The 26,582-nt window shown below is 47.4% G+C and overlaps 1 protein-coding gene across 2 annotated transcripts in view; it reads right to left on the bottom strand.

Annotated features, from left to right (window-relative positions):
• C3H2orf50 (chromosome 3 C2orf50 homolog) overlaps positions 1–26,582 on the bottom strand; it is a 101,041-nt gene that overhangs the window by 18,011 nt on the left and 56,448 nt on the right. The window contains exon 2 of one of the 2 annotated variants that reach the window (XM_029595900.1): positions 4,135–4,269. In XM_029595900.1, coding sequence (XP_029451760.1) covers positions 4,135–4,269 — 135 coding nt within the window. Of the gene's footprint in view, positions 1–4,134; positions 4,748–26,582 lie in introns of those variants that run through there. The other variant, XM_029595899.1, reaches the window with a different exon arrangement.

Genomic DNA, 26,582 nt, shown 5'->3' with positions numbered 1-26,582 from the left:
TCAGAATTCCTCTGGGGTTGTGCCATGGCCCAAGGGCACATACTCTCCTCTGAATCAGGACCGCTCCCTAGCGCTTCCGCAACAGATTGCAAGATACACAAAGAAGAAAAGAGAGCTGCATCCAGAACAGGCACCAGGGGAAATTCCAGAGAGGAAGGTTCCTTCCCAAGAGATATTACCTGTCCAGGGTGTGCAGAATTTTGCTAATGTGAGAGATTGAGTTATTCATTTATATTTTTGACTTGTTTTTCTGAACTGTTTGGTGCACTGGACAATAGTGTGCTTTTGTGGATTTTGTTTGCAACCATAAGTGCCTAAAATAGACATAATTTTGAACAACAGCTACTGTGTATATTTTGGTGATTTTTCTGAATATTTCTGGACTGGCATGCAGAAGAGTCCCAGAAGAGAAGAAAAACTCTAAAAGGTAGATATTCAATGCAAAACATTTAGGTAAGTTATCCGGATAAGATTTATCCGGCTAACTTTCCTGGGATATTCAACAACACGGCTGTGCTGCTGAAAACCCTTCAAATATTGCTACTTAGTTGGATAAGTTATTTCTGATAAGTTAGACCTGCTCTGTGGCAGATCTTAACGTATCCAATTAACTTATGAAAACTGCCCTGATGCACCCACTACTCATCCACTGGATATCTGACTAACTTCTTAGCTGAATAAGTGGAGGCCACTGAACATAGCCGGATATTCAGCAACAGCCACTTAGCCAGATAAGCCACTACTTATCCAGCAAAGTCGTGTTGAATAAGAGCTATAAGGCCTTGAAAAAGATTCTTCCCTCCACTCCTCTTCCATAAAAGAAGGACCCAGGATGTATGGGTTCTGCTATTGCCTGTGGCAATCCCTGAGAGTCCCAATGTCTCTGTCCAGATGGGGGAAGGAGATATACTTAATATGTGCACATCTGTTTTGTGCAGTTTCATTGTGGATATCATGAAAACTGAACTCCCTATGGAGTCTCAACAGCAGATTTAGGAAGCCCAAGGTCTTCTCCCCTTACCTGCATCTGGCTTGGCATCCATTGTTGATAAGTCACAGCTACACTAGCCACAGTAATCTCGGGCGCTTACACTACACTGGATAGCCTAGTGTAGCAAGCTTGCTGGCTATCCAGTGTAGTGTAGTATAGGGCCCAAGGACTCGGTGGCAAGCATAGCTTTGTCATTCCAGTGACGGATGCTGAAATAGAAGTAGGTAAGGGGGATTCCTGCTTCTGGCTCAGCCAAGGAGGCTCTGGGCAGGGGGATCAAAGGGAGTATTGGTAGGAGGTACCCAAAGGGTGGGATGTACCCTTAGAGTCACTTTATTTATGAAGATTGGGTGGGGGGATGGCCCCTGGACATAGAGCCCAACAGATTTTTAAAAAAAAGTACAGGCACGGGGATTCAGAGATGGTGTCCTTAGACTTAGCCAAATTAAAAAAAAAAAGAAAATGCTTGGCATCTGAATCAACACAGACGACATAACATGAAAAATATTGCTGGTATTTCTATGTCGTTTGCAGATGGAAGCATATGCCTAACTGTAACCCATATACTGTGTGAAACACAGGTTTTGGGGATGACAACATGGAGATTTTTTAAAATTATGTGCTAAGAAATGTGTAGAAACCTTTAAAAATAAGAGGGTTGGAAGTAATTCATTTCTTAAAGTTTGTTTTTTGTCTTTAAAAATCAGGGGCTTATCTCAAGCAGAGCAATTAATTATAGTTAAGAAGTTCTATGCAGAATTGCACTGCTACTGGCAGACTGCAACCAAGCAGCTGGTGCGAGCAGGAGACAGCTGCAGGAGCCATTACAAGACAAACATAAGCAGATGTGCTACAGCAGAGGTTCCCAACCTGGGCTCTGGGAGACCATCCCAGGGAGTCTGCCAGAAGGAATACAAGAACGTTAGAGCAGAGAAGGAAGGAAACAGGAATGAAGGAGGATAAAGAGGTAGACAGGACCCTACGATTGACCTGATTAAGGGGAGTAAGAATAGATGGCAGACTATCAGGGAGAGGGGGCCACCACAAACTGAGGGAGAGAAAGAGAGGACCCCCCAGGAATCATGCTGGACTAGAGGTAGAGAGAGGCAACCACCATGGTTCAGGATGGAAGAAGGGAGAGATGGTTGCTAGAGATCGAGGAGGGAGGAACACACAACAGCCAGATGTGGATGTGACATTCAATACAAAAATTATGTAGGGGGGACACAGACATGGAGATCTCATAAGCCTGCTTCCCTTTGAAATGTAGGCTAGTGTTTTGCTTTTTCTGAAATATAAATTTTGTGACTATCACTTGTTGTATAATGTAAGAATAAAGTATAAAAGAAAAGGTCAATTTGCAGGGAGGGTAAGTTTCTGAACTTTTTATGTGGGTAAATACTTGGAAGTCCATTATTTAGACACAGTCTGGCTAGCAAAGTTAACTAGATAAACTTATCAGGCTAACACTGGAGGTATATTCAACAGTGCAGTCACACTATTGAATATAGCTGGTTGTCTTAAAGGTGAATTCTAGCCACCTAACTTTTTAGCCAGCTATGTGCCCAAATATCCATATCTAACTTTTGAGTTAGCTGGCTAAATGTTTTTGAATTTGGCCCTCCTGGTTACCAATGTAAAAATGCCCTTTTGAAAATTACTTATTCCCTGCCACCGAGGTTAAAAATTATTTGTGCTGTGAATATCAGACAGACTTTTACCTGAGGGGGAAAAATGGAGCAGGTAGAGAAAGTACATGCAAGGATTTAATTTTGAAATCCTCGTGCACACTTTCATGCATGTACTTTGCACTTCCTTTAATTATTTATTTATTTATGCATCATTTTTATCCTACACCATCACTAAAAGTGGTTTGAGGCAGTTAACAATTGTACATTCAAAATGATAAATTCAATAAAACATAATAATAAAACACGCATGATAAAACATACATAATAAAAAAAATGACAAAAAAGCTTCAGTAAAATTGCATGCCTTAAATTATGAGGGCAATTTTTAAATAGTTTTGGAAATTGCCCTCCCTATGTATTAAGTTTAGATCAGTAAGCATTATTTAATATTGTTTTATATATTATGAATGATTCTGGATTGTAAATCGTTTATTTCTTCTGTTACAGTACGCAAAAATTAAAGAGAAGTGTAAAAAATGTTTGAGGCTGAAAGGGGGGTCCACGTTCCCTGAAAGGTTGGGAACCCGTGTTCTACAGCATTTCTTCCATTCTGGGGTAAATTTTTGAAAAGTTTAGCTTGCTAATTTTGGGAATTAGCCAATTAAAAATTTCCCCCCTCCCCCACCAAAGTTCTAAATTTAGCTGACTAAATGTGACTTAGCCAAAACAAATGGGCAATGCCAGAGGCATTGCTGGGCTATGTTTATGACTTAGCTGGTTAGTGCCGATATTAGCACCAGCCAGTTAAGTTTAAGAGGCTAACCAAAGCTGCATCAGCACTGACCTAAACCTAACCAGGAAAACTTCACAAGGCTAGATTTAGGGTATGGCTGAAAATGTGGTTAAATTTGCGGCATAGCCACTATGAAAATTGACTGCTTTGTGTTTATGGAAAAAATGTTTAGGCCAGAAAGAGTAGTGACTGTGGCAGTGGTCAATCATTAGTGGGCCCTGCTTTGCTGTCGCTTCTTCTTTCAGGGAAAAATGGGGGCCACAGTTCAAGAGAAGGTCAAAACAGGGGCAGGGGTCTCCACTGACCTGGTTTCATGTGAATATTTACTTAGATAATCAGCTTGTACCTGGTTTGAATCGCACTGGTTTCATGTTTATATGTAGGCACATTTTTGAAGAAAGACTTACATGTAAATATATGAAGATTCACACCTGAACCTGGTCCCAAAGTATGAACTGGGTGAATATAGAAATTTGTGCCAAGATGCAAATAACTCTGGTTTATGAAAACCAATTTGCAGCCTATCCCAGTTTAAATCTGATTATTCAAACCTCCCCTTCCGCTCCAAGACTTTGCAAGCATCTTGCTTTGAAACCAAACTCATTTTATTCATTCCTTGCTTCACGCTTCCAAGAATGAAACTATGGCTGCAGTGCCTCAGTATGGGAACAAGGCAAATGCCACCGGCAGAGAGGTGGGGGAAAGACGGAGGTACTCACCAACGCTTGCAGCCCCTCCACTCAGCCTCCATGAACTCTCTCCAGAGACGATCCTGCTGGACGGCGTCGCCCCCATGAGGCCCCTTCTTCTCCTGGGCTGCAGGCAGGGGCTGGGCTGCTCTCCCTTGGGCTTGGCTGAAATAAGGAGAAGAGACTGAGGCCAGCTTCGAGGATGGTGTGTCAGGCTGCGGCAGACGGTATCCCGCAGAGGTGATTCTCCGGAAAGAGGCTGGTCTACTCCCCATCCTTCACCCTTCCAAAGCCCTGGCTTTTCTCCTCTCTTCGTCCCACAAATACTCCCTAAGACACCGGGGGGGGGGGAGCAGGGAGTGGCTTTTGCAGAGCCCTTGGTTCCACAGCGGATAAAGGCTTATTTTAAAATTAAAGCTTTCCTTCCACCAGCCATGTGCACACCCGGTACTGAAGAGTGTGCAGTGCAGAAACACTGCTATTGTATAAACACCCCCCCCCTCCACAGTGAGCTTTTCTGTTACTGAAGGTCCTGAGAATGCATCTCGGTCTCTGGGAAACCGCTGTCAGACAATAGTGAGCACACAGTCATGGTGAGGTAGGTTTTCATTCTTAGCGGAGCTCAAAAAATACTTCCGAGAACAGAACAACATGATTTCTCAATGTGTTTACTGTCTCCAATGGAAACCAGACTTCCTGCTGCTGCTGCTGTACTCTGGGGCATTTGAATATTCCCAACCAGGAAGAAGAGCAAAAAGAAAGGGAGGCTTACAGCACATTAAGCAAAAAGAATACACAACGGTAACAAAAAGAAAGTATGTCTAAGGACCACAGACGAATTATTTACTTTTAGTAATTTTGGCTCAGCCATTCTCACATGTGTATTTAATGCACAATCATCCTATACACAAGCTTTTTCTGAAATGACTGAATCTGTAACTTAGCAGAGCACATTATAAATTATTTTATAAGGCTGAGGTTACCTCCCTCCTTGTTTTTTCCCCCCATCCTCTGTTGCTGTCCTTGAAGTCAGTTCAGTATTCTCCTTATTTGCCTGTCACTGGGCACCTTTTCTTCATAAGGCCCATTTACTAAGGTGTGTTAACATATGTTAAGCACTGATTTTATACAACAGAGCTGACCGCTAGCAGCATCCTATGCACTGTCATGCAAAAGGTCCCCGGTTCGATTTCTAGATCTGGTCTTCAAACCTGGGTCAACTGGAACTGCATAGCAAGTTGAATGCATGCAAAGTAGTTCATTAATTTTAAAATGGTTTAATGCAAAACCTCTTAAGATGTTAGTTGTGTTAATACCGCTGCAAAGCAGTTTGCATGCATACGTTTTTCCTGTGATAAAAGATAATGAGCTATTTTACATAAGAACATAAGATATGCCATGCTGGGTCAGGAGACAGCTGCAGGAGCCATTACAAGACAAACATAAGCATATCTTGTTTCCAACAGTGGCCAATCCAAGTCGCAAGTACCCAAAGATTAAATAAATCTCAAGCTACTATTGCTTATTAATTAACTAGCCGTTGGCTACATTAACATTTTTTTTGGTTCATTTCCTTCCCCCTCATTCTCCCTCCCACCTCCCCTCAGTCACTCCCCCCCCTCCCCTCTCCCCTCAGTCACTCCTTTCTCTCCCCCCTCCCTCCCTCCTCCCCTCAGTCACTCATCTCTCCCCCCTCCCCTCAGTCACTCCTCTCTCCCCTCCCCTGTCACTCCTCTCTCCCCCCTCCCCTGTCACTCCCCTCTCCCCTCAGTCACTCCCCTCTCCCCCTCCCCTGTCACTCCCCTCTCCCCCTCCCCCTCCCTCACTCCTCCCTCAGTCACTCCTCTCTCTCCCCCTCTCCCCCCCCCGGAAGATCTCCGGGGGGGGTGTCCTTCCATTCGTCCCTCCCTCCCTTGTGCGCACGCCGCCGCTCCTGCTCTTCGGGCCGCCACCGCCTCTCCTGCCGCTCCTGCTCTTCGGGCCGCCGCCGCTCCTGCTCTTCGGGGCGCCGCCGCTCCTGCCGCTCCTGCTCTTCGGGCCGCCGCCGCTCCTGCTCTTCGGGGCGCCGCCGCTCCTGCCGCTCCTCTCTTCGGGGCGCCGCCGCTCCTGCTCTTCGGGCCGCCGCCGCTCCTGCTCTTCGGGGCGCCGCCGCTCCTGCCGCTCCTCTCTTCGGGGCGCTGCCGCTCCTGCTCTTCGGGCCGCCGCCGCCGCTCCTGCCGCTCCTGCTCTTCGGGCCGCCGCCGCTCCTGCTCTTCGGGGCGCCGCCGCTCCTGCCGCTCCTGCTCTTCGGGCCGCCGCCGCTCCTGCTCTTCGGGGCGCCGCCGCTCCTGCCGCTCCTCTCTTCGGGGCGCTGCCGCTCCTGCTCTTCGGGCCGCCACCGCCGCTCCTGCCGCTCCTGCTCTTCGGGCCGCCGCCGCTCCTGCTCTTCGGGGCGCCGCCGCTCCTGCCGCTCCTGCTCTTCGGGCCGCCGCCGCTCCTGCTCTTCGGGGCGCCGCCGCTCCTGCCGCTCCTCTCTTCGGGGCGCCGCCGCTCCTGCTCTTCGGGCCGCCGCCGCTCCTGCTCTTCGGGGCGCCGCCGCTCCTGCCGCTCCTCTCTTCGGGGCGCTGCCGCTCCTGCTCTTCGGGCCGCCGCCGCTCCAGCTCTTCGGGCCGCCGCCGCTCCTGCTCTTCGGGGTGCCGCCGCTCCTGCCGCTCCTGCTCTTCGGGGCGCTGCCGCTCCTGCCGCTCCTCTCTTCGGGGCGCTGCCGCTCCTGCTCTTCGGGCCGCCGCCGCTCCAGCTCTTCGGGCCGCCGCCGCTCCTGCTCTTCGGGGTGCCGCCGCTCCTGCCGCTCCTGCTCTTCGGGGCGCTGCCGCTCCTGCTCTTCGGGCCGCCGCCGCCGCTCCTGCCGCTCCAGCTCTTCGGGCTGCCGCTCCTGCTCTTTGGGCCGCCGTCGCTGCTCCTGCTCTTCGGGGTGCCGCCGCTGCTCCAGCTCTTCGGGCCGCAGTCGCCGCTCCTGCTCTTCGGGCCGCCGCCACTCCTGCTCTTCGGGCCGCGCCGCTCCTGCTCTTCGGGCCACTGCTACTGCTCCTCCAGTACCAATTTTAACAGGCACGCTCTGACCGACGTGCTCGCATGCGCGGTAGAGCTGCTCTCTCCTGTGCATTTGCGGCACGTCGGTCAGGGCTCCCTTATCTAGTAGATAGCAGTTTATGGATTTTTCCTCTAGGAACATATTCAAACCTTTTTTAAACCCACTTACACTAACTGCCATAACCACATCTTCTGGCAATGAATTCCAGAGCTTAAATATGCGCTGAGTGAAAAAGAATTGCCTTTGATTTTAAATGAGGTACTTGCTGACTTCATGGAATGTCCCCTAATCCTTCTATTATCTGAGAGAGTAATAATCAATTTACATTAATCTGTTCAAGCCCATTCATGATTTTGTAGACCTCTATCACATCCCCCCTCAGCTGTCTCTTCTCCAAACTGAACAGCCTTAACTTCCTTAGCCTTTCCTTTCACATATGGTTCTGCATTAAATTTTTATTTCTCATGTGTAAGGTGTCACAAATTGATCCCTCTCAGGTCTCTGATTCTTAACAGACCCGGAGTGTGAGGTTAGAGAGAGAGTAACTGTGGCAGGTTTTTCAGGAGTCTCAAGAGATATATCGTTTTCCTGTCCTGGGGCCCAAGTGTTGCGCTGGAGGTGGACCCTTGGCCTGGTGCAGGATTGGTACGGCCCTCTGGTTGGACCCAGAGAGCACCTGCCACCAGGAGGCAGAGCACACAAGGAGACAGAGGCTAACTGGAGTTTCTTCAATAACAGTCTGGGGTTTCCGCAGGTTGAGCCCTTGGGTACCAGGATCGCCTGGACTTAGGTGGTCTCCCAGAGAGGTAGTGGAGGGGTGTGCCCACCACAAGCAAGGGTGCACGGCTGATGCAAAGAGGATGGACTAGATCCGAGCTGGAAGCTCCGGAGACCTCAGGGAAGCAACAGTTCAGGAAGGTTCTCTGGGTGAGACAGGCGGCGCCTGTGGGTCTAGTCAAGTGGAGGCTGCGGTTGGTTTCCAAGCAGGTTGGTCCAATGGTCACAGTAGGCCAGAAGAGTGTCTGAGTGAAGCGCAAGGGTCAGAGCCAGGGTATCAGTCCAAGAGAGGCCAGCCAAAGCAGGGGTCGGTTCCAGGCGGCAGACAAGAGAATGGTCAGGCAAGCAGTGGTCGGTTCTGGGCAGCAGACAAGAGAATGGTCAGGCAGGCAGAGGTCAGTACCAAAGGTCAGTTAGGAGAAATACTACCTGAAGGATACGGGAACACACGGAGCCACTGGGAGTGGAAGACACAGGAACATGGAAACGCTGGAACAAGAGACACTGGAATGCAAAGGCAAACTAATCGATGTCGACCCGATTGCCAAGGCGAGGTCCTGGGGACAGGGCCTCGTCTTAAGCAGAGGAACTAAGTGATGTCATCGGGAGGTGCCCCCACGGGTTTTCTCGCCTTGGTTCCTTTAAAGGGCTGTACGTTGGCCACGCACGTGCCTAGGGGCGTGACCGAGGATGCCGACGACGTGGAGCCCCGACGGGAGCTCTGCCGTGAGGCCTGTGAGGAAGATGGTGAGCAGGGAGCCCGAGGACACCGAGAGCTGGCTGCAGTCGCAAGTGAGGGGTGCCAGGAGCTGGTTGAAGGAGGCGCGAGGTGAGCGGGCCCGGCCGCGGTGCCTATGTGGCCGGGAAGCGCAACACCAAGGACATGGTGCCCAGACCTTCAGGAGTCAGGGAATTTTATCTTGGGTTCAGGGGACAACTGAGAGATGTTGCCGAACTAGAGGTGGTCTTCAAGGAAGAGAGGTATGCCCCTAATTCTCAGATATCTAGGGAGATTGCCTCAGTTAAGGAAAGAATGGAATTTCCTAGTTGGCGTCATAACGAGGATTGCCAACCTTGGTGAAGGCCATCCTAGAGTTGCTGTCTGTGAAAGGCATCAGTCAGAAGCTCATTTGTCTTTGCCTAAAGAGGAGCATTCAGGTCTAATTCACAGAATGCCAGGGATCTGCTTCCAGTTTTGCAGGTATTGCTATGGGAAGTGCCCACGGAGGGTTCTCCTTACTAAGAGTATGTATAACCAGGGTATGCAGCTGTACTATTGGCTTTCTTGGAACTTTATTTTTCTGTGTTGAATGTGCCCTAAACAAAAGTGTACCCACTGTGACATTTTGCCTGCAATCAAATTTTACCAGTAAAGGATTTTATTTTGAACAATGCTTACAGTGCCGCTCCGTGCAGGTTACCCCAAACCTTTTGTTAAGAGAAGAAATATTAATAATTGAAACCAGCAACTGTTAAATCCATAACAAAATTACTGCTAGCAATATTTTACAGGGTGAACAGTCTTCTTGATAATTCAGACAGTGCTGCTGGAATGTGCTTTGCTTTGCTTTTGGACTTGCATATCAGTACCCAGGACCATAAAAGTCAGGGCCTAGTGTTGGCTGTCTGAATCCAATTCCCATCACTCCCCCTCCCCCCCTTGCCATCGAAGCAGAGAGCGATATTGCAGTTGTGTCAAAATCATAAAAGCTAATTGGTTAAAGGTAGTAATCCCTATGCCCTCTGTTAGGAGATTACCCCATGCACCCTTTTCTTTTATTTCCACTTCTAGACTTTAGGGATCCACAGTGTTCATAGACAGGGCCTAGAAGAATAATCTTTCCCCCCATCCAGGGAAACTTGGCCACTCAGATAACATTGACATTGCGAGAGGACTGAGACAATTAAGACCGTGTTTGAGGTGCGGCTCCTGGTACCCTGTCTGGTGTTTGTTTTTCCTATTGGACTATTGCAGAGGTCCTAAAAACCCCCCAAAAAACCCCAAACTGTAAGGGCCTTGAAAAACTTGCCCTTTTCCATCTGTGCAAGAGCCCAGGATCTCTGACATGAGTTCCTGTCACTAAGAAGAAGTTGGGACAATTGCTCCACTTGTAAACAGGGCATTTTATGTAGTAGAGAGGTGGCCCGGTCCATTCATAAGAGCACCCCTTTGGGAGATTGCCAAACACTATGTAGAGCGATGTAGAACTGTAGAGTTCGGCCGTTCTTTCTCCTGTAGTAATCTGTCGGAGGTGTACTGTACACTACAGACAGCACAGGGAGCTGTTGTGGGTTTGGTAGAAGCTGCAAGCCCAAAGAAAAGGATATGTAGGCTTTCTCCTCTCTCCTCACCTTCTGCCTAGCAATCCCTCTCACCCAACCTGCTTAACAACTGAATCCTCTCTCTCTCCCCGACAACCTCCTGCCCAGCATATCATATCATAGTATCTGTGATTTTTGGGGATAGACTGAAAACCTCCCGCCACCGCCCCACCAAGAAATACCTAACTATAGCAATTAAAAGAAATTCATATTACATTGCTTGGTTGAAGGTAATCTCTGAAATGGTTGGATGGGCTAAGCTGGTATATTTCCCCTTACTACTCACCAGAGAAAAAAAAATTCAGATTATGCAGTCACTTCTCTAGCAGTGACACAAAGATCTTTCATTACCAGGCATTTTGTGAAGTTACCCAAAAATCTGCAAAAAGAAGGTCACTCAGAACCTATGGAGTGAGTTTTAAAAGTGTTGCTCACCTTAAAAGGGCCATATACATAACTATGGGCCATGTGTGAGCAGCGCGTATTTTAAAAGCTGCAAATTACGTGTGTATATGCGTGTGTGAGAGTTAAAAACAGGGGCGGAATTGAGGAATGTCAGGGGTGTTCCTGGGCATGGCCCAGAGTTATGTGCATAAATCCATATGTTTTGCTTTGTGGGTATGTGGACCCTTGGCCCGAGGTGCGAGTTGTAACAGCCCGTGGGGAGGAGCCCCACAGGTCCGCACCGTCAGGAGGCGAGGTACAGGCACAGCGGGAAGCTCTGGGCACAGTAGTGGAGAGATCCTCAGGGACCAGGAGGTAACCCCCGGAGGGCGAAAGACAGTGGGTAGTACCTGGAGTGAGTCCCTGAAGAGGGAGGTGCCAGGCAGACCGCGGAGGGTAGGTGCAGGGTTAGCCCTGAGGGGTGGAGCTGCAGCATAGTGGGTGTAGACTAGGAGGCGCAGGGAAGCCTGGGCCCGGTCTCAGCTGCTGACGTAGGCAGGAACCCGGAGAGCGGAGGAGTGCGGGCAGTCCAGTAGAGAAGCAGGCCCAAGGAGTGGGACAGCTGACAGTCGTTGAATAAACAGGAGCACAACCCCGTGGAGCGGGGAAGCTCTAGGTAGTCTCTTGAGTAGTAAGCCTGGCCCGAGGAGCGGGAGAGTGCAGACAGTCTTGCTTGAACTCAGGCGCAACCCCGAGAAGCGAGGAAGGCTAGCCAAGGAACTCACAGGTTGCCGCAGTGCTCCAAGAGAGACCTGAGTGGTAGGAGCCGTTGCAGAGTAGGACCCAGGAGGCGCAGAGCCAGCCTGAGGAGCGGGGAAGGCCAGGGGAGCAAGTCCCCTTAGGAGCGCACACTGACCCCCAAGGAGAGGGAGCCAGACAGGGTCCAGGAGCAAGGCACGTAGCGACGTCTCAGGAACACAAGGCAGGAGTTGTGGACTCATATGGAACTTGTTGCCAAGTCGGCTAACTGGGGGCGAAGGTGGACCTTAAGTACAGAAGTCCGATGACATCATCAACCAGGGACGCCCCTGAGGTTCCTGCCGAAGAGGCTTCAAAGGAGGGGCCTGTGACGCGTGCACGCGCCTAGGAAGGCCCGACATCAAAGTAGGAAGTAGTGATGTCCATGCCATCATGAGGAGTCCCGAGGAACGAGGCGGTGTAGGCAGGCCCGTGTTGCGAGCAGACCCGGGGAGGGCAGGAGAGCGGTGCAAGAAGTGAGTACTTGCGGTCGCAGCCGTCTGCGACCGACAGGCATAACACCATATTTTAAATCCGGCCACTGCAGCATATGGCGGGCTGTTAGCTGCACATGTTTACTTCTGCTCTTGATAAGGTGTAAGTCTGCATAAATCTGTGTTTAGGCCTAAAACAACTGAGTGAGGGGTCTGGGCTGAAGAACCAGAAGGGTTTGGATGACCTCGAGATGGACTGGGCAAACTGGTGGACTAATAGGTAAAACTGGCAATGTCCTTCACGTGTGCAAGTTTTAAAATCTACTTACCTGCGTGCATTAAAGCCGACAAAGTCCTAAGGAACATAGGCGAAATATGTTGGCTTGAGTAAGGGGCAGATTTTAAAAATTATGCGTGGGGGTACATTTGTGTGCGCTACCCGGCGCGCACAAATGTGCACACGATTTTATAACATGCGTGCGCTGCTGCGTGCATGTTAAAAAATCCGGGATCAGCGTGCGCAAGGGGGTGCACACATGTGCACCTTGGGCCGGATTTTATAAATTAGCGTGAGCGCGTACTTTTATTCACGGGATTTTAATAGATACGTGCGTAGCCACTAAAATCCGGGGTCGGCACGTGCAAGGCTGCCCAAAATCGGCAGCCTGTGCGCGCCGAGCCGCGCAGCCTGCCTCCATTCCCTCCGAGGCCGCTCCGAAATCGGAGCGGCCTCGGAGGGAACTTTCCTTCCACCCCCCCGCACCTTCCCTTCCCTTCCCCTACCTAACCCATCCCCCCCGGCCCTATCTAACCCCCCCCCTACCTTTGTCGGCAAAGTTACGCCTGCTTCCAGCAGGCGTAACTTTGCGCGTGTCGGCAGGCTGCCCCGCTCCATGTTCCGGTCCCGGGGGCTGGCCCCCGGAACGCCCCCGGACCGAAACCACACCCATGGCGCCGCCCCCGAAATGCCGCGTCACTCCGGGCACGTCCCCGACACGCCCCTCCATGCAAGCCCCGGGACTTACGTGCGCCGCCGAGCCTATGCAAAATAGGCTCGGCACGCGCAGGGGGGGGGTTTGGGGTAGGTTTTCGGGGGGTACGCGCATATCCCTTTGAAAATCTACCCGCTTGTGTGCGCCGAGCCCTAGGGGAGGCCCGATGGCTTTCCCCGTTCCCTCTGAAATCGGAGCGGCCTTGGAGGGAACTTTTTTTTTAGTTCCCCCCCACCTTTCCCTCCCTTCCCCTATCTAACCCACCCCCCAGCCCTACCTAAATCCCCCCCTACCTTATTTTGTTGAATAACTTGCGCAGCCGACGTGGCAAGCCCCGACATAGGCCGCTGTGTCGGGGCACTCGGCCACGCTCCCGGACCGCTGCCATGCCCCCAGACCGTGGCCCTGCCCATTTTTGTGAGCCCTGGGACATACGTGCGTCACGGGGGTTGCGCGCGCCTCTGAGCTTATGCAAAATAGGCTTGGTGCGTGCAGGGATTTTTTTTAAGGGTTACGCGTGTAACCCTTTTAAAATCCACCCCTAAGCATTTAAAATTAAGAGCACACATACGTGCGGCAAGCATATTTTAGAATTTAGAATTCTAGCATAAGTGCACTTGCGAGTTCATATGCACGTACATGGGCGCCCACTCACTCTTTTTAAAGTTACCGTTCCTATAGCAAACCTGCTTACTTCCAGAGTGCAACCAATAATGTGATTGCGGTGCTAAATCACTAGTCCTGGTCGCTAGAAATGTATTCCTGGCCAAAATATTCAGGGAAGCCACTTAACTCTGCTTGTGGCTATGGTGATGAGTCATTGTGGCAGAGGCTTATTAAGGACTGTGGTATATTCCTTTAAGGGAGTGCTGGGAGGAAAACCACAAAGGAGAGCTTCCTTGGAGTCAATATATAGAGGTGCTCAAAGTAGGAAAGGATCTTTTTTTCTTTGGCTTTTTGCCTTGGTCTTTTTCTTTGGGTCGTGGGCAGCTCCAAAGCTAATTGGAGGGCAGCTGGTCTACTCAGTCCAGCAAGGGCCAGGCATGGGAGGCTAGTAAATAATTACTGGGCTTTTGGGTGGCATCCAGTGGCAACCCAAGATGATTATGGACCATGACATGCCTTCTTGGACAGTGGGTGAGATTTATTGATGGGACTATGGCTGAGAAGAATTCTTTACGTGCGAAACCCTCCTTTATTCAAAGATGTGGGTTTGAGAGAGGCATCTGTTATTTCACAGGAGGAGTAGGGGGTACAGTCAGAGGAGTCGCAGAGGGGAAAGAAGTGTGTTGTGGTGCTTTCCCTATCCAGCTTAAGAAATTTTACCCTTGCATCTTTGCCAGGTCCACTACACCATACTTGACTGTATTTTTTGTGAACCTGTAGAGAGACTGTTTCTTAGTTCTCAAACAGGCATCACACACTTCTCCTTTGATGTACTACAAGAGGGGATTATGATGGCAACTCTGTACAAAAAGGCAGCATTGCAAATATTACACCAGGCCCTAGAATACCAATACACCCCTTGTCGGCAAAACGGGACTGTTACAGATCCCTACACAGAATCTACACATTAGCAAGGTGACATTACATTACCTCACCTCAGTCACACACACAGAATATAGACTCTCTCTAAATACAGAATAAGGAATTTCAAATTAAAACAGAAATACTCAAACAAAAATTGAATTCTTCTTTCTTCTGCTAACCACTTCAGCTGCACCCCCAATACCTTCTCTGTAGACAGGAGGAATGGGGGAAACAAGAAGAGAGGAGGGGCTAGATTATGGAGCAGATAAGGTGCTTTGCACTGTGCTCAGTCTGCTCCAGGGTCACCACCCCCTCCCTGTTTCTTACATGTTGCCTGGGAGAGGCAGGGATGGACTGAGCTAAGCTTTAGAGTCATTGGAGCAGAGCCATGTGTGCTCATGCATTAGAATCCTTGCTATGCTTTGCTGATGACTCCCCCTTGGGTCTGATACACAGGGCGGACACCCCTTCATTCTCTTAGTCCCAGCATTGCCCCCTAACTTCATGCCTTCTCTCTCTACTCATGTTAAGAATATTAGTACACAAGAACTTGCCATGCTGGGTCAGACTGAGAATCCATAAAGCCCAGTATCCTGTTTCCAACAGTGGCCAATCCAGATCACAAGTAGCTGGAAAGATCCCAAACAGTAAATAGATCCCCACGCTGTTATCGCGCAGTAATAAATAGTGGCTATTTCTTAAGTCTACTTGGTTAATAACAGTTTATTGACTTCTTCTCTAGGAATTTGTCCAAACTACTTTTTAAACCCAGCTATGCTAAATGCCTTAACCATTTCCTCCAGTAATGAATTCCAGAGCTTAACTGAGTGTTGAGTGAAAAAGAATTGTCTCCATTTTGTTTTGAATGTGCTACTTACTAACTTCATGAGGTACCCCCTACTCTTTATATTTTTTGAAAGAGTAAATGACCGATTTACATTTACCCATTCCATTCCACTCATTAATTTATCATATCCTCCCTCAAACATCTCTTCTCCAAGTTAAACAGACCCAACCTCTTTATCCATAAGAACATGAGAACATAAGATCATAAGATATGCCATACTGAGTCAGACCAAGGGTCCATCAAGCCTAGTATCCTGTTTCCAACAGTGGCCAATCCTTTCCTCATAGGGGAGCTGGTCTATCCCCTTTACCATTTTGGTTGCTCTTCTCTAGACCTTGTCCAATGCAACTGTGTCTTTTTTGAGTTGCGGTGACCAGAACTTCACATTATACTCTTAAGTGTGGCCTCACCATGGAGTAATACAGGGGCATTATAATATTCACCATTTTATTCTCCATTTTTTTTCCTAATTGTTCATAACATTCTGTTTGCTAATTTGACTGTGCCATATACTAAACCAAAGATTGGAATGTAACGTCCACTAAGTCACTCAGGTCCTTATTCTGGTCGGTAACTACTAATATGGATTGGTTTTCCCCATGCGCATCACTTTGTACTTGTACACATTAAATTTCTTCTGCCATTTAAATGCGTAATCTTCCAGTCTAGCAAGATCCTCCTGCAATTTTTCAGAATCTGCTTATTTAACAACTCGGAATAATTTTGTATCTTCTGCAAATCTAATCACTATGCTCGTTGTTCCCTTGTCCAGATAATTTATAAATATATTAAAAAGTACCGGTTCCAGAACAGATCCCTAAGGCATTCCACTGTTTACCCTTCTCTACTGAGAAAGCTGACCATTTACTCCTATTCTCTGCGACCTATCTTTTAACCAGTTTGCAATCCACAAAAGGACATTGCCTCAAATTCCATGACTTTTTAATTTTCTCAGGAGTCTTTCACGGGTCACTTTGTCAAACACGTTCTGAAAATACAAATACACTACATCCACTGGCTGACCATTATCCACATGTTTATTAACCCCTTCATAAAAATATAGCAGATTAGTGAGGCAGGATTTCCCTTGAAAAAATCCATGCTGGCTGTTACCCATTAAATCATGTCTTTCTATATGTTCTGTAGTTTTGTTCTTTAGAATAGTTTCCATGATTTTTCCCAGCACTGAAGTCAGACTCACCAGTCTTTAGTTTCCTGGATCATCCCTGGAGCCCTTGTTAAAGATTTGGGTTACATTGGCTACCCTCCAGTCTTCAGGCATGGCAGGTGATCCCAATGGTAGGTTACAAATTACCAGTCACAGAACTGCAATTTAATTTTTTCTCTCAGAACTCTGGGATGTATACCATCTGGTCCAGGCAATTTGCTACTCTTTAATTTGTCAATCTGCTTTATTACATCTTCCAGCTTCACAGTAATTTGTATCAGTAGTTCTGAATCATCACTGTTGAAAATAGTTTCCGGCACAGGTATCTCTGCAACAGCCTCTTCAGTAAATACCGAAGCAAAGAATTAATTCAGTCTTTCCTCGATGGCCCTATTTTCCCTAAGTGCCCCTTTAACCCCATATCATCTAACAGTCCAACCAACTACCTCCAGACTTCCTGCTTCATATATATTTAAAAAAAAGATTTTATTATGAATTTTTGCCTGTATGGCCAATTTGTTTTCAAATTTTCTTTTAGCCCACCTTATCAATGTTTTACACCTAACATGTCAATGCTTATCGTTTTTCCTATTTTCCTCAGATGGGTCCTTTTTTCATTTTTCAAAGAAGTTCTTTTGGCTAAAATAGCCTCTTTCACTTCACATTTTAATCATGCCGGCAATCGCTTGGCCTTCATTTCACTTTTTATAATGCATGGAATACATCTGGACTGGGCTTCTAAGATGGTATTTTTAAGAATGACCACACCTCATTTCAAATTTTAACCTTTGTAACTGCATCTTTCAGATTTTTTTCTATTTTCCTCATTTTATCAGACTCTCTTTTGAAAGTTGAAGCTAGAGTTGTAGATTTACTTAATGTCCTCCTAATCATTAAGTCAAATCTGTTTGCACTATGATCGCTGCTGCCGAGTGGCTGCTCTACTATGACCTCTTGCATAAAATCCTGCTTTCTACTAAGAATTAGGTCTAAAATGTGTCCCCCTTTCATTGCTTGCTAGACCAACTGTTCCATGTTGCAATCATTTATTTCATCTAGAAACTTTACCTCCCTAGTATGTCCTGATGTTACATTTACCTAGTCAATATTGAGGTAATTGAAATCTACCATTATTATTGTGCTGCCAAATTGTTTAGCTTTCTGTTAGCATTTCATCATCCATGTGTTCATTTCGGCCAAGTGGACAGTAGTATACCCCCACCACTATATTCTTCCCCATCACACATAGAATTTCCATCCATAAGGATTCTACTGTGCATCTAGTTTCCTGCAGGATCTTTATCCTGTTGGACCCTATGCCATCCCTAACATAAAGCACCCCCTCTCCACCAGGTTGATCCTCCTTATCATTGAAATATAATTTCTACCGTAGTATAGCAGTGTCCCATTAGTTATTCTCCTTTGAGATGCCAATTATTAGGGGTGTGCATTCGTATTGACCGCATATGTAAAACGCTACGCATATTTTTTTTTTAACTTAAAAAAGTGATGTGACATAAACGATCGGATTTCCAACATATCCAACATAGCTATGTTGGATATGTTGGAAATCGCGATTGTTGAGCCAAAATAAAAATTTAAACCCCCTCACCCTCCTTAATCCCCCCCCCCAGACTTACCACAACTCCCTGGTGATCGAGCGAGGAGTGAGGACGCCATTTCTGCAATCCTTGGCGAGAAGCATGTGACGTCGGCGCCACGTCGAGTGACGTGGCGTCACGTGATTCCCGGCGAGTTCGCGCCGGAAGGCTCGTTCGGCCCAAAAGGAACTTTTGGCCAGCTTGGGGGGGTCAGGAGGCCCCCCCAAGCTGGCCAAAAGTTCTTTTTGGACCGAACGAGCCTTCTGGTGCGACAACGCCGGGAATCACGTGACGTCGGCGCCACGTGATTCCCGACGAGTTCGCGCCGGGAATCACGTGACGCCGCGTCACTCGACGTGGCGCCGACGTCACATGCTTCTAGCCAAGGATTGCAGAAATGGCGTCCTCACTCCTCGCTCGATCACCAGGGAGTTGTGGTAAGTCTGGGGGGGGGATTAAGGAGGGTGAGGGGGTTTAAATTTTTTTTTTTGCACATATGGACATATACCCAACTCATTTAATTTTTTTTATGTCCATATTGACCGCAAATGGGACCCCCTTTGGACATATTGACATATGGACATAAACTTTTGCTCTGCACATCCCTACCAATTATATCTACCTCTTCATTCAGTGCTATACATTCTAACTCTCTCCTCTTACTTTCTAGACTTCTGGTATTAGCATATAAATATTTTAAAATATGTTTTTTGTTTGTATTAACAATCTGCTTATCATTTGACAGGGGTATTTTGGAATCTTCAGGTGATTCTTTACTTAAAGGCACATGGCCTACTCCTGCTTTTATTGGAATCTCTCAATCGGGTTGCCTTAACCCCTCTACTATTTTAGTATCCTTTCAAGATATCACCCTCTGAACCATTCACAGCTGATTGACTGACTGTTACTATTCCCCCATGTTCTAGTTTAAAAGCTGTTCTATCTCCTTTTTGAAGGTTAGCGCCAACAGCCTGACTCCCCCTTCCCTAAAATGTTGCCCAGTTCCTAACAAACCACACACCATCGACTTATCTGCACATTGAGACTCTGTAGCTCTGTTTGCCTTTGGGATCCTGCACATGGAACATGGAACATTTCAGAGAATGCTACCCTGGAGGTTCTGAATTTCAACTTTCTATCTAAAAATCTAAATTTGGCTTCCAGAACTTTCCTCCCATACCTTCTTATGTCATTGGTGCTCACATGTACTATGACAATTGGTTGCTTCCCAGCACTGTCTAAAATCTTATCTAGGTGATGAATGAGGTGTGTCACCTTCACACCAAGCAGGCAAGTTACCAAGTGATCCTCATGTCCACCAGCCACCCAGCTATCTACATTCCTAATATTCAATTCACCAACTATGACGGTTGACCTAACTCTTTCCTCCTGGGCACTAGCCTTGGAGACTCATCCTTGGTGCGAGAGGATAATGCATCACCTGGAGAGCAGATCCTTGCTACATCATCACTTCCTACTATACCAAGGTAATGCTGTCAAATCAGGTGACCTTGTTTCTCCAAAGCAGTTGGCTTAGAGTTGGGACTTGGCTACTATGTCCTTGAAGGTCTCCTCTATATGCCTCTCTGTCTACCTCAGCTCCTCCAGATCTCCCACTCTAGCCTCCAGAGATCGGACTCATTCTCTGAGAGACAGGAGCTCATTGCACCAGGCGCACACATACAACCTCTCACAAACTGGTAGATAATCATACATGTGGCACTCAGTGAAAAAGATTGGAAAGACCCCGTCTGACTGCTGACTGCATCTTCGTATTGTTGAGTTCCTAGTTAATTTATGTTGCTATGGGAGTGGGGATATGTAAATCAAAGTCCTTTAAATTTATGTGATGCATTTAATGTTCTCTGACCGACACTCTTCTCTTACTCTCTCTGCTCTCTCCCCTCTCCCCAACCTTGATGGTAGGAGCACAGTGACATGCTTCCTGAGTTTTCATCTGCTGCCAGCTCGCACTTGCATTTCAATAATTTTTCCTTCCCCTAAGATCTCTGCATCCCTTATTAATTCCTAGTTATGGCCCTGCTTTTTACAATGCTTGTTTGATGAAGTACATTGCTTTGCAACACTTGAATCAGTTACTATCACAGTATGACTCTAGGTAGTGACTTTTCAGACAATATCACCAGATGGCACCAAACATTCAGTTTCTGAAGAAGTTACATAAAAAGTGCTACATGTTTTCCTTATGCAGTTTTCCATTCCCTAGGATGGTTAAGGAGCTGATTGATGACATTTTTTTTGCAAATGCCACAAATTCATTTTTACTTCCTTTGGAACACAACATCCACTGATATAACAAATGACAATAAACCAAATATGCAAAGTGTTTTCCTCAGACACACGATATGAGGGGAGGGGTATGCCTGAATAAAAGTGATCCAATGCTGATGGAGAGGATCCGGAGAAGGGCCTAGCTTGAGTGTCCTTTCACTGTCGGGATGTCTGGCGAGTCTCATAAAGAAGTGCACTAACTTGATTCAAAAGTCAGTCATATTGAAATGTCTCCTTTGTGGGTGATTAGCTCTAGAGTATAGTGCCATATATCTTGTAAAGATGACAACAAGTTTTAAATGAAAGGTGATTTTCTGCAGAATTTGGAGCTTTCTGTCTGATGCACAGCTACAAGGCTGCCCTTGTCCCTATGAGCTCAAAGAAGAGTTTCTACCAAACCATTCCACTCCACATGACATTCAGCAGGATGGCAGAGTCCTTGGCACTTATCACATCCCCCAAACATTGAGAAAACTACTTATTAATTATAGAAAATTCTCTTTTTCAATGCTATACCCTTGCTCAAGGTCATTATGAACTTAAAAAGTCTGTGATTGTTGCAGGTTAAAATACCTCTTTGAATGACACAGTTTTGATCAACTACCCAAACTCTCTAGCCCAGAGTGCTGTAAATGTGTCTATTAGGGATGTGAATCGTTTTTCAACGATTAAAATTATTGTCCGATATTTTTAATATCATCTTAAATCATTATAGAACACAATACAATAGAAATTCTAACGATTTATCGTTAAAAATCGTTAAATCGTGTTAGTGCGCACTAACAGAAAATGATACAAATTGACACTTTCCAGGTCAGTGAAGGTCAGTTAGGAATGAATATGTATTCCTATTGGCTGGCTGTGCTCTTATCTATTGATGTTACCAAGGTTCCCACTGAGGTAATGGTTGGGGGGATGTGAAATGGAAACAGTTGGAAGCTTGACAAAAAAAGTAATGTGATGATCATCACTCATGTGACTAGAACGTGTTTGTTTATTATTTTTGTTAGCAGGCATGTGAAATGCCTAGGTAGGCAGGCAGTGCACCACTCCAGCAGTCACATCATTGCTTCCTGTGCATTGCATTATGTGCACACATTGACTCCAGCTTGGGGACAAGGCAGGTCTCCTTTACTGCACACATTGACTCCAGCTTGGGGAAAATGGCAGGTCTCCTTTACTGCACACATTGATTCCAGCTTGGGGATAAGGCAGGTCTCCTTTACTGCACACATTGACTCCAGCTTGTGGAAAAGGCAGGTCTCCTTTACAGCACACAATGACTCCAGCTTGGGGAAAAGGCAGGTCTCCTTTACAGCACATTGACTCCAGCTTGGGGAAAAGGCAGGTCTCCTTTACTGCACACATTGATTCCAGCTTGGGATAAGGCAGGTCTCCTTTACTGCACACATTGACTCCAGCTTGGGGAAAAGGCAGGTCTCCTTTACAGCACATTGACTCCAGCTTGGGGAAAAGGCAGGTCTCCTTTACTGCACACATTGATTCCAGCTTGGGGATAAGGCAGGTCTCCTTTCCTGCACACATTGACTCCAGCTTGTGGACAAGGCAGATCTCCTTTACTGCACACATTGATTCCAGCTTGGGGATAAGGCAGGTCTCCTTTACAGCACACTGACTCCAGCTTGGGGACAAGGCAGGTCTCCTTTACTGCACCCATTGACTCCAGCTTGGGTACAAGGCAGGTCTCCTTTCCTGCACACATTGACTCCGGCTTGGGGAAAAGGCAGGTCTCCTTTACAGCACATTGACTCCAGCTTGGGGAAAAGGCAGGTCTCCTTTACTGCACACATTGATTCCAGCTTGTGGATAAGGCAGGTCTCCTTTCCTGCACACATTGACTCCAGCTTGTGGACAAGGCAGATCTCCTTTACTGCACACACTGACTCCAGCTGGGGAAAAGGCAGGTCTCCTTTCCTGCACACATTGACTCCAGCTTGTGGAAAAGGCAGGTCTCCTTTACTGCACACATTGACTCCAGCTTGTGCCAGGGTTAGGGCACTGTGTGCAGGAAGATCACAACACCCCTGGTATCAGGGTTAGGGCACAAGTTCTAGTCACATTGACTGATCACATTACTTTTTTTGTCATGCTACCAACTGTTTCCATTTCCCATTCCCCATATACTGTCAGTGGGAACCTTGGTAACATGAATAAATAAGAGGGCAGCCAATAGGAATACATATTCATTCCTAAACTGACCTTAACTGACCTGAAAAGTGTCAAATTGTATCATTTTCTGTTAGTTTTTTTCCGTTAGTGCGCACTAATCGGAAAAAACGATTTTTAACGATTTTTTAACTAAAAAATCGTGCCAAACACGATTTTCTTCTCCTGCCAGACAATTTCGATCGTTAAGACGATAGGGCACACGATTCACATCCCTAGGAGTATTAAGGTTGCTAGACATCACAGAGAGGGGAAGGGAAGCTGCTACTTTCAGAACCAGCCTGAAGAAGAGAAAAGTTTCAGCTGTGATCAGATTAAAACGGATTTTCTGGAGGCTATATAATGTTGTTTGTTGAACGGTGGGGGCTTTAAACGGAACGAGTGCTGGCAAAAGCAGAGCAGCAGCCCCCTTCAGCTGCGGCATGAGCTCCGTTTCAGCATTTTTATTCCGTTTGTTATTGATTTCCCAAGAAGTATAACAAGATTTCAACACAGGGAGAGTAACAAGATTAGTAAAATAAGTCCCAGTTAGCATTCACGCACAATACTCGATATTTCTACATGCTGTTGCTCCTGCAGTAAAAAGCCTAAAGTATCAAATACAGGACAAATGCTAGTATTAAAGCCCACTAGAAAACAACTCTAACCCCCACGGACTGCACAAATCGTCCATAACTAAACTGCTCCTCCAGCAGTGAGAGAAAAAAAAAGTTTCAGCCACAATTCCGATGAATTAATAAGAGATAAGAGTTCAGATCGGGGGGGGGGGGGGGGGGGGTCTAATATCGATTAACTGTTCATTATCAAGAAAGGCAGACAATATATAACACGCCTGTCACCTCTTTCCCAGGTAAGCTTCTCCATGCTAGCACTTCTTTATAAAAGCCAGGCCCAAAAGGCCTGATACCAAGGTCAGTGCTAAAAGAAATTACCTGGCAAAAGACGGACAAAAGTTGAGAGGGAAAAAAAACCCCCCCAAACCCTTGCTGGTTATTTTGGGGTGCTGTCCGATACACACCGGGCTTTCCTGTTTCTGCTAATGCTACATTAGGATGGCCCCTCCATCCGCCCCCCACTTTGACTCCAAATGTGTGTGGATGTTTTGTTTTTTTTAGCACTCCAGCTACTGCGGGCACAGGGAAGGGAACTTTCAAAGGCACTTCCATGGGTTAAACAGCGCTTTATCCGTGGAAATAGCCTGTTACAAAAGCGCCCGCCTCATCCGCGCGGAAGCTTACTGGCAGCGAGCAGAGGCATTCCCGCGAGCAGCGCCGGGGAGGGATTTGACTTGCGTGCTTAGTTTTCAATTTTTCAAAAAAAGCACGAGCATAAAAATTCTCCCAGAAAAATGTCTGCACACAAATTAGCAGGTGTAATTGTGGGTGGGTCATTTTGTTGCCCAATGTTCAACGGGTGAGAGAATGCGTGTGCTTTCCCTTTAAAAATTGAACTTATGCGCATATTTGATTTAAAACTGATGCAGGGCGTTACAAAATTATCCCCAAAGAGAGCAATTTTCAAAGCTGTTTCTGTGGGTTAAAGCATTTGATCCACAGAAGTGGGCTTTTGGAAAATTGCTCACCCTCTGCGCGGATACAATTAGGTGCATTCTTTTTTTGAGCACATGTGTTAAATTTTACTCGCATTCAAAGGTATTCCTGCGGTTGGGGGTTAAGTCAGGGGGGGGGGGCAACGTAGGGCATGGCTTTGGCTGAAAAAAAATATGCAACCGCAGAGAAGCCAGGCACAAATCTCTGCGGGTTTTCTTTCCTGGGGCAATAATCAAAGCAAAACTACCTGTGAGGTTTTTGTTTTGATTCTTAGAGGCAAACCCCAGGAGTAAATCCTTCCTGTGGAATTTACACCAAGGTGGGCAGCGGGATTACGACCCCCCCCCCCCCCTTAAAAAGGTTTGTGGATAACATCTATGTACAACAATAAGAGGTACTATAATCACCAGTAAATTACTCATTGAGGAGTGGATTTTCCAAAGCACGTGTGTGAATCACATGCTATTTTGCACACGTGCACAGGCCTATAGAAAGTTACCCCCGGGGGGGGGGGGGGGGGTGTATACACATAAAACTACACATGGAAGCAAAGTTACAGGTACCTGAAAGAGAGCCAGGGTGTGGAAAACCATTTCCATGCGCGCTTTCTATAAATCGAAAGTACACATGCAAACACGGGTGTAAACACTTACACCTGCTCCCATGCAAGGATAAAGTGCGTGGGCGCCTGCCAATTTTCAAAGCAGATTTACGCGTGCACATCTGCTTCGAAAAATTATGGCCGAAGCCCGAGCATACTTTGTAAATGCGGATTTCAGCCGTCAGCGCTCTCCCAAAGTAAACAAAAAAAAATCCCTACTTTTATTGGGAGCAAAACGGGGAAAGAAAAACCATTGTGCTGAAAAGCAGAAAGAATCAGTTCTGCTGTGGGCACTGTTAACCTATGTACGCCAATCCCACACAACAGAGAGGATAAAGAGGTAGGACTGGTAGCCTTCTAGTGCTTACGGTCTAGAATCAAGGTCAGTGAATAAACACTCACCCTGACCTCATTGTACAGTGTCTGGGTAATGTTAATGCAAACCAGTTAGGGTAGATTCCTCCCCTCCCAGAGGATTTTTACTGTCGGCACACAGGGGACCGCATTTTTGCTTTTTTTCTGTAATGGATTGGAAAGAGACAAATTTAACACCAGGAGGAATGAATTTTCGATAATCTACTTATCAGAGTTGTGGGCAAGACCTGAAGTGAGCTGTTAATGCAAAGGAAGCCCCCATGTGTCACGAAATGGAAGTTGAAACAGTTATAGGTGGAAGAATGGCCAAAATTCCTTGAGGGTCGATGTGCGAGACTGATCAGCAGTTACAGGAAATGTTTAATTGAAGTTATTGCTGATCAAAAGGTGGTGCACACCAGTTATTGAATGAAGGGCCTCGCAGACTTTTTCACACAAAGGTGCATTGTTTAATCTTTTTGCTGAATAAATATTCAAAATATCCCCTTTTGTCTGAGTTGTTGAATAGGGTTACCTGTCTCTTTTATCAGGGTTTAGATTAGGATCTATTCATGTTTTGAAAATAAATTGTGCTAAAAATGCAGATCATCCTAGGCAGTTCACAACCTTTTCTCAGTATTGTATATTTTATTATATACTAGCCGTTAAGCCCGTAACAACGGGCTACATTTTATAACATTTTTTCTGTCCATTTCCTTCCCACTCATTCTCCTTCCCACTCCCTCCTCCCCATTCTCCCTCCCACCTCTCCTCCCCATTCTCCCTCCCACTCCTCTCACCTCCCTTCCCCTCCCTTCAGTCACTCCCCCCTCCCCTTTCCTCCCTCCCCCTCCCTTCAGCCACTCCCCTCTCCCCTCACTCTCTCCTCCCCCCTCCCTTCAGGTCACTCTCTCCTCCCCCCTCCCTCACTCTCGCCCCCCTCCCCTCATCTCTCCTCCCCTCCCGTCAGTCACTCTCTCCTCCCCCCCCCTCACCTCACTCTCTCCCCCCTCCCCTCACTTCTCCTCCCCTCCCTTCTCACCTCCCTTCTCACTCCCCCCTCCCCTCACTCTCTCCTCCCCTCCCTTCATCACCCCCCTCCCTTCAGTCACTCCCCCCTCCCCTCACTCTCTCCTCCCCTCCCTTCAGTCACCCCCCTCCCTTCAGTCACTCCCCCCTCCCCTCACTCTCTCCTCCCTCCCCCCTCCCTTCATCACTCTCCCCCCTCTCCTCACTTCTCTCCCCTCACAGCTCATCCACAACGAAGATCTCCGGAGGTGGGGGCCCTCCCTCGCGCATGCCGCCGCCGCTCCTGCTTTTCGCCGCCGCTCCTGCTTTTCACCGCCGCTCCTGCTTCTCGCTGCCGCTCTTTCCGCCGCTCCTGCTTCTCGCTGCCGCTCCTTCCGCCGCTCTTGCTTCTCGCCGCCGCTCTTGCTTCTCCTGCTTCTCGCCGCCGCTCCTTCCGCTGCTCCTGCTTCTCGCCGCCGCTCTTCACCGCTCCTCCCAGCGCCATTTTTTTTAGGCACGCTCCGCTCTGACCGACGTGCGCGCATGTGTGGTAGAGCTGCTCT

This window comes from Rhinatrema bivittatum, chromosome 3, assembly GCF_901001135.1.
Source record: "Rhinatrema bivittatum chromosome 3, aRhiBiv1.1, whole genome shotgun sequence".
In the NCBI taxonomy this organism is placed as follows: Eukaryota; Metazoa; Chordata; class Amphibia; order Gymnophiona; family Rhinatrematidae; genus Rhinatrema; species Rhinatrema bivittatum.
Note: the sequence above shows the minus strand (reverse complement) of the source record. Positions and strands in the feature narration are given on the sequence as shown.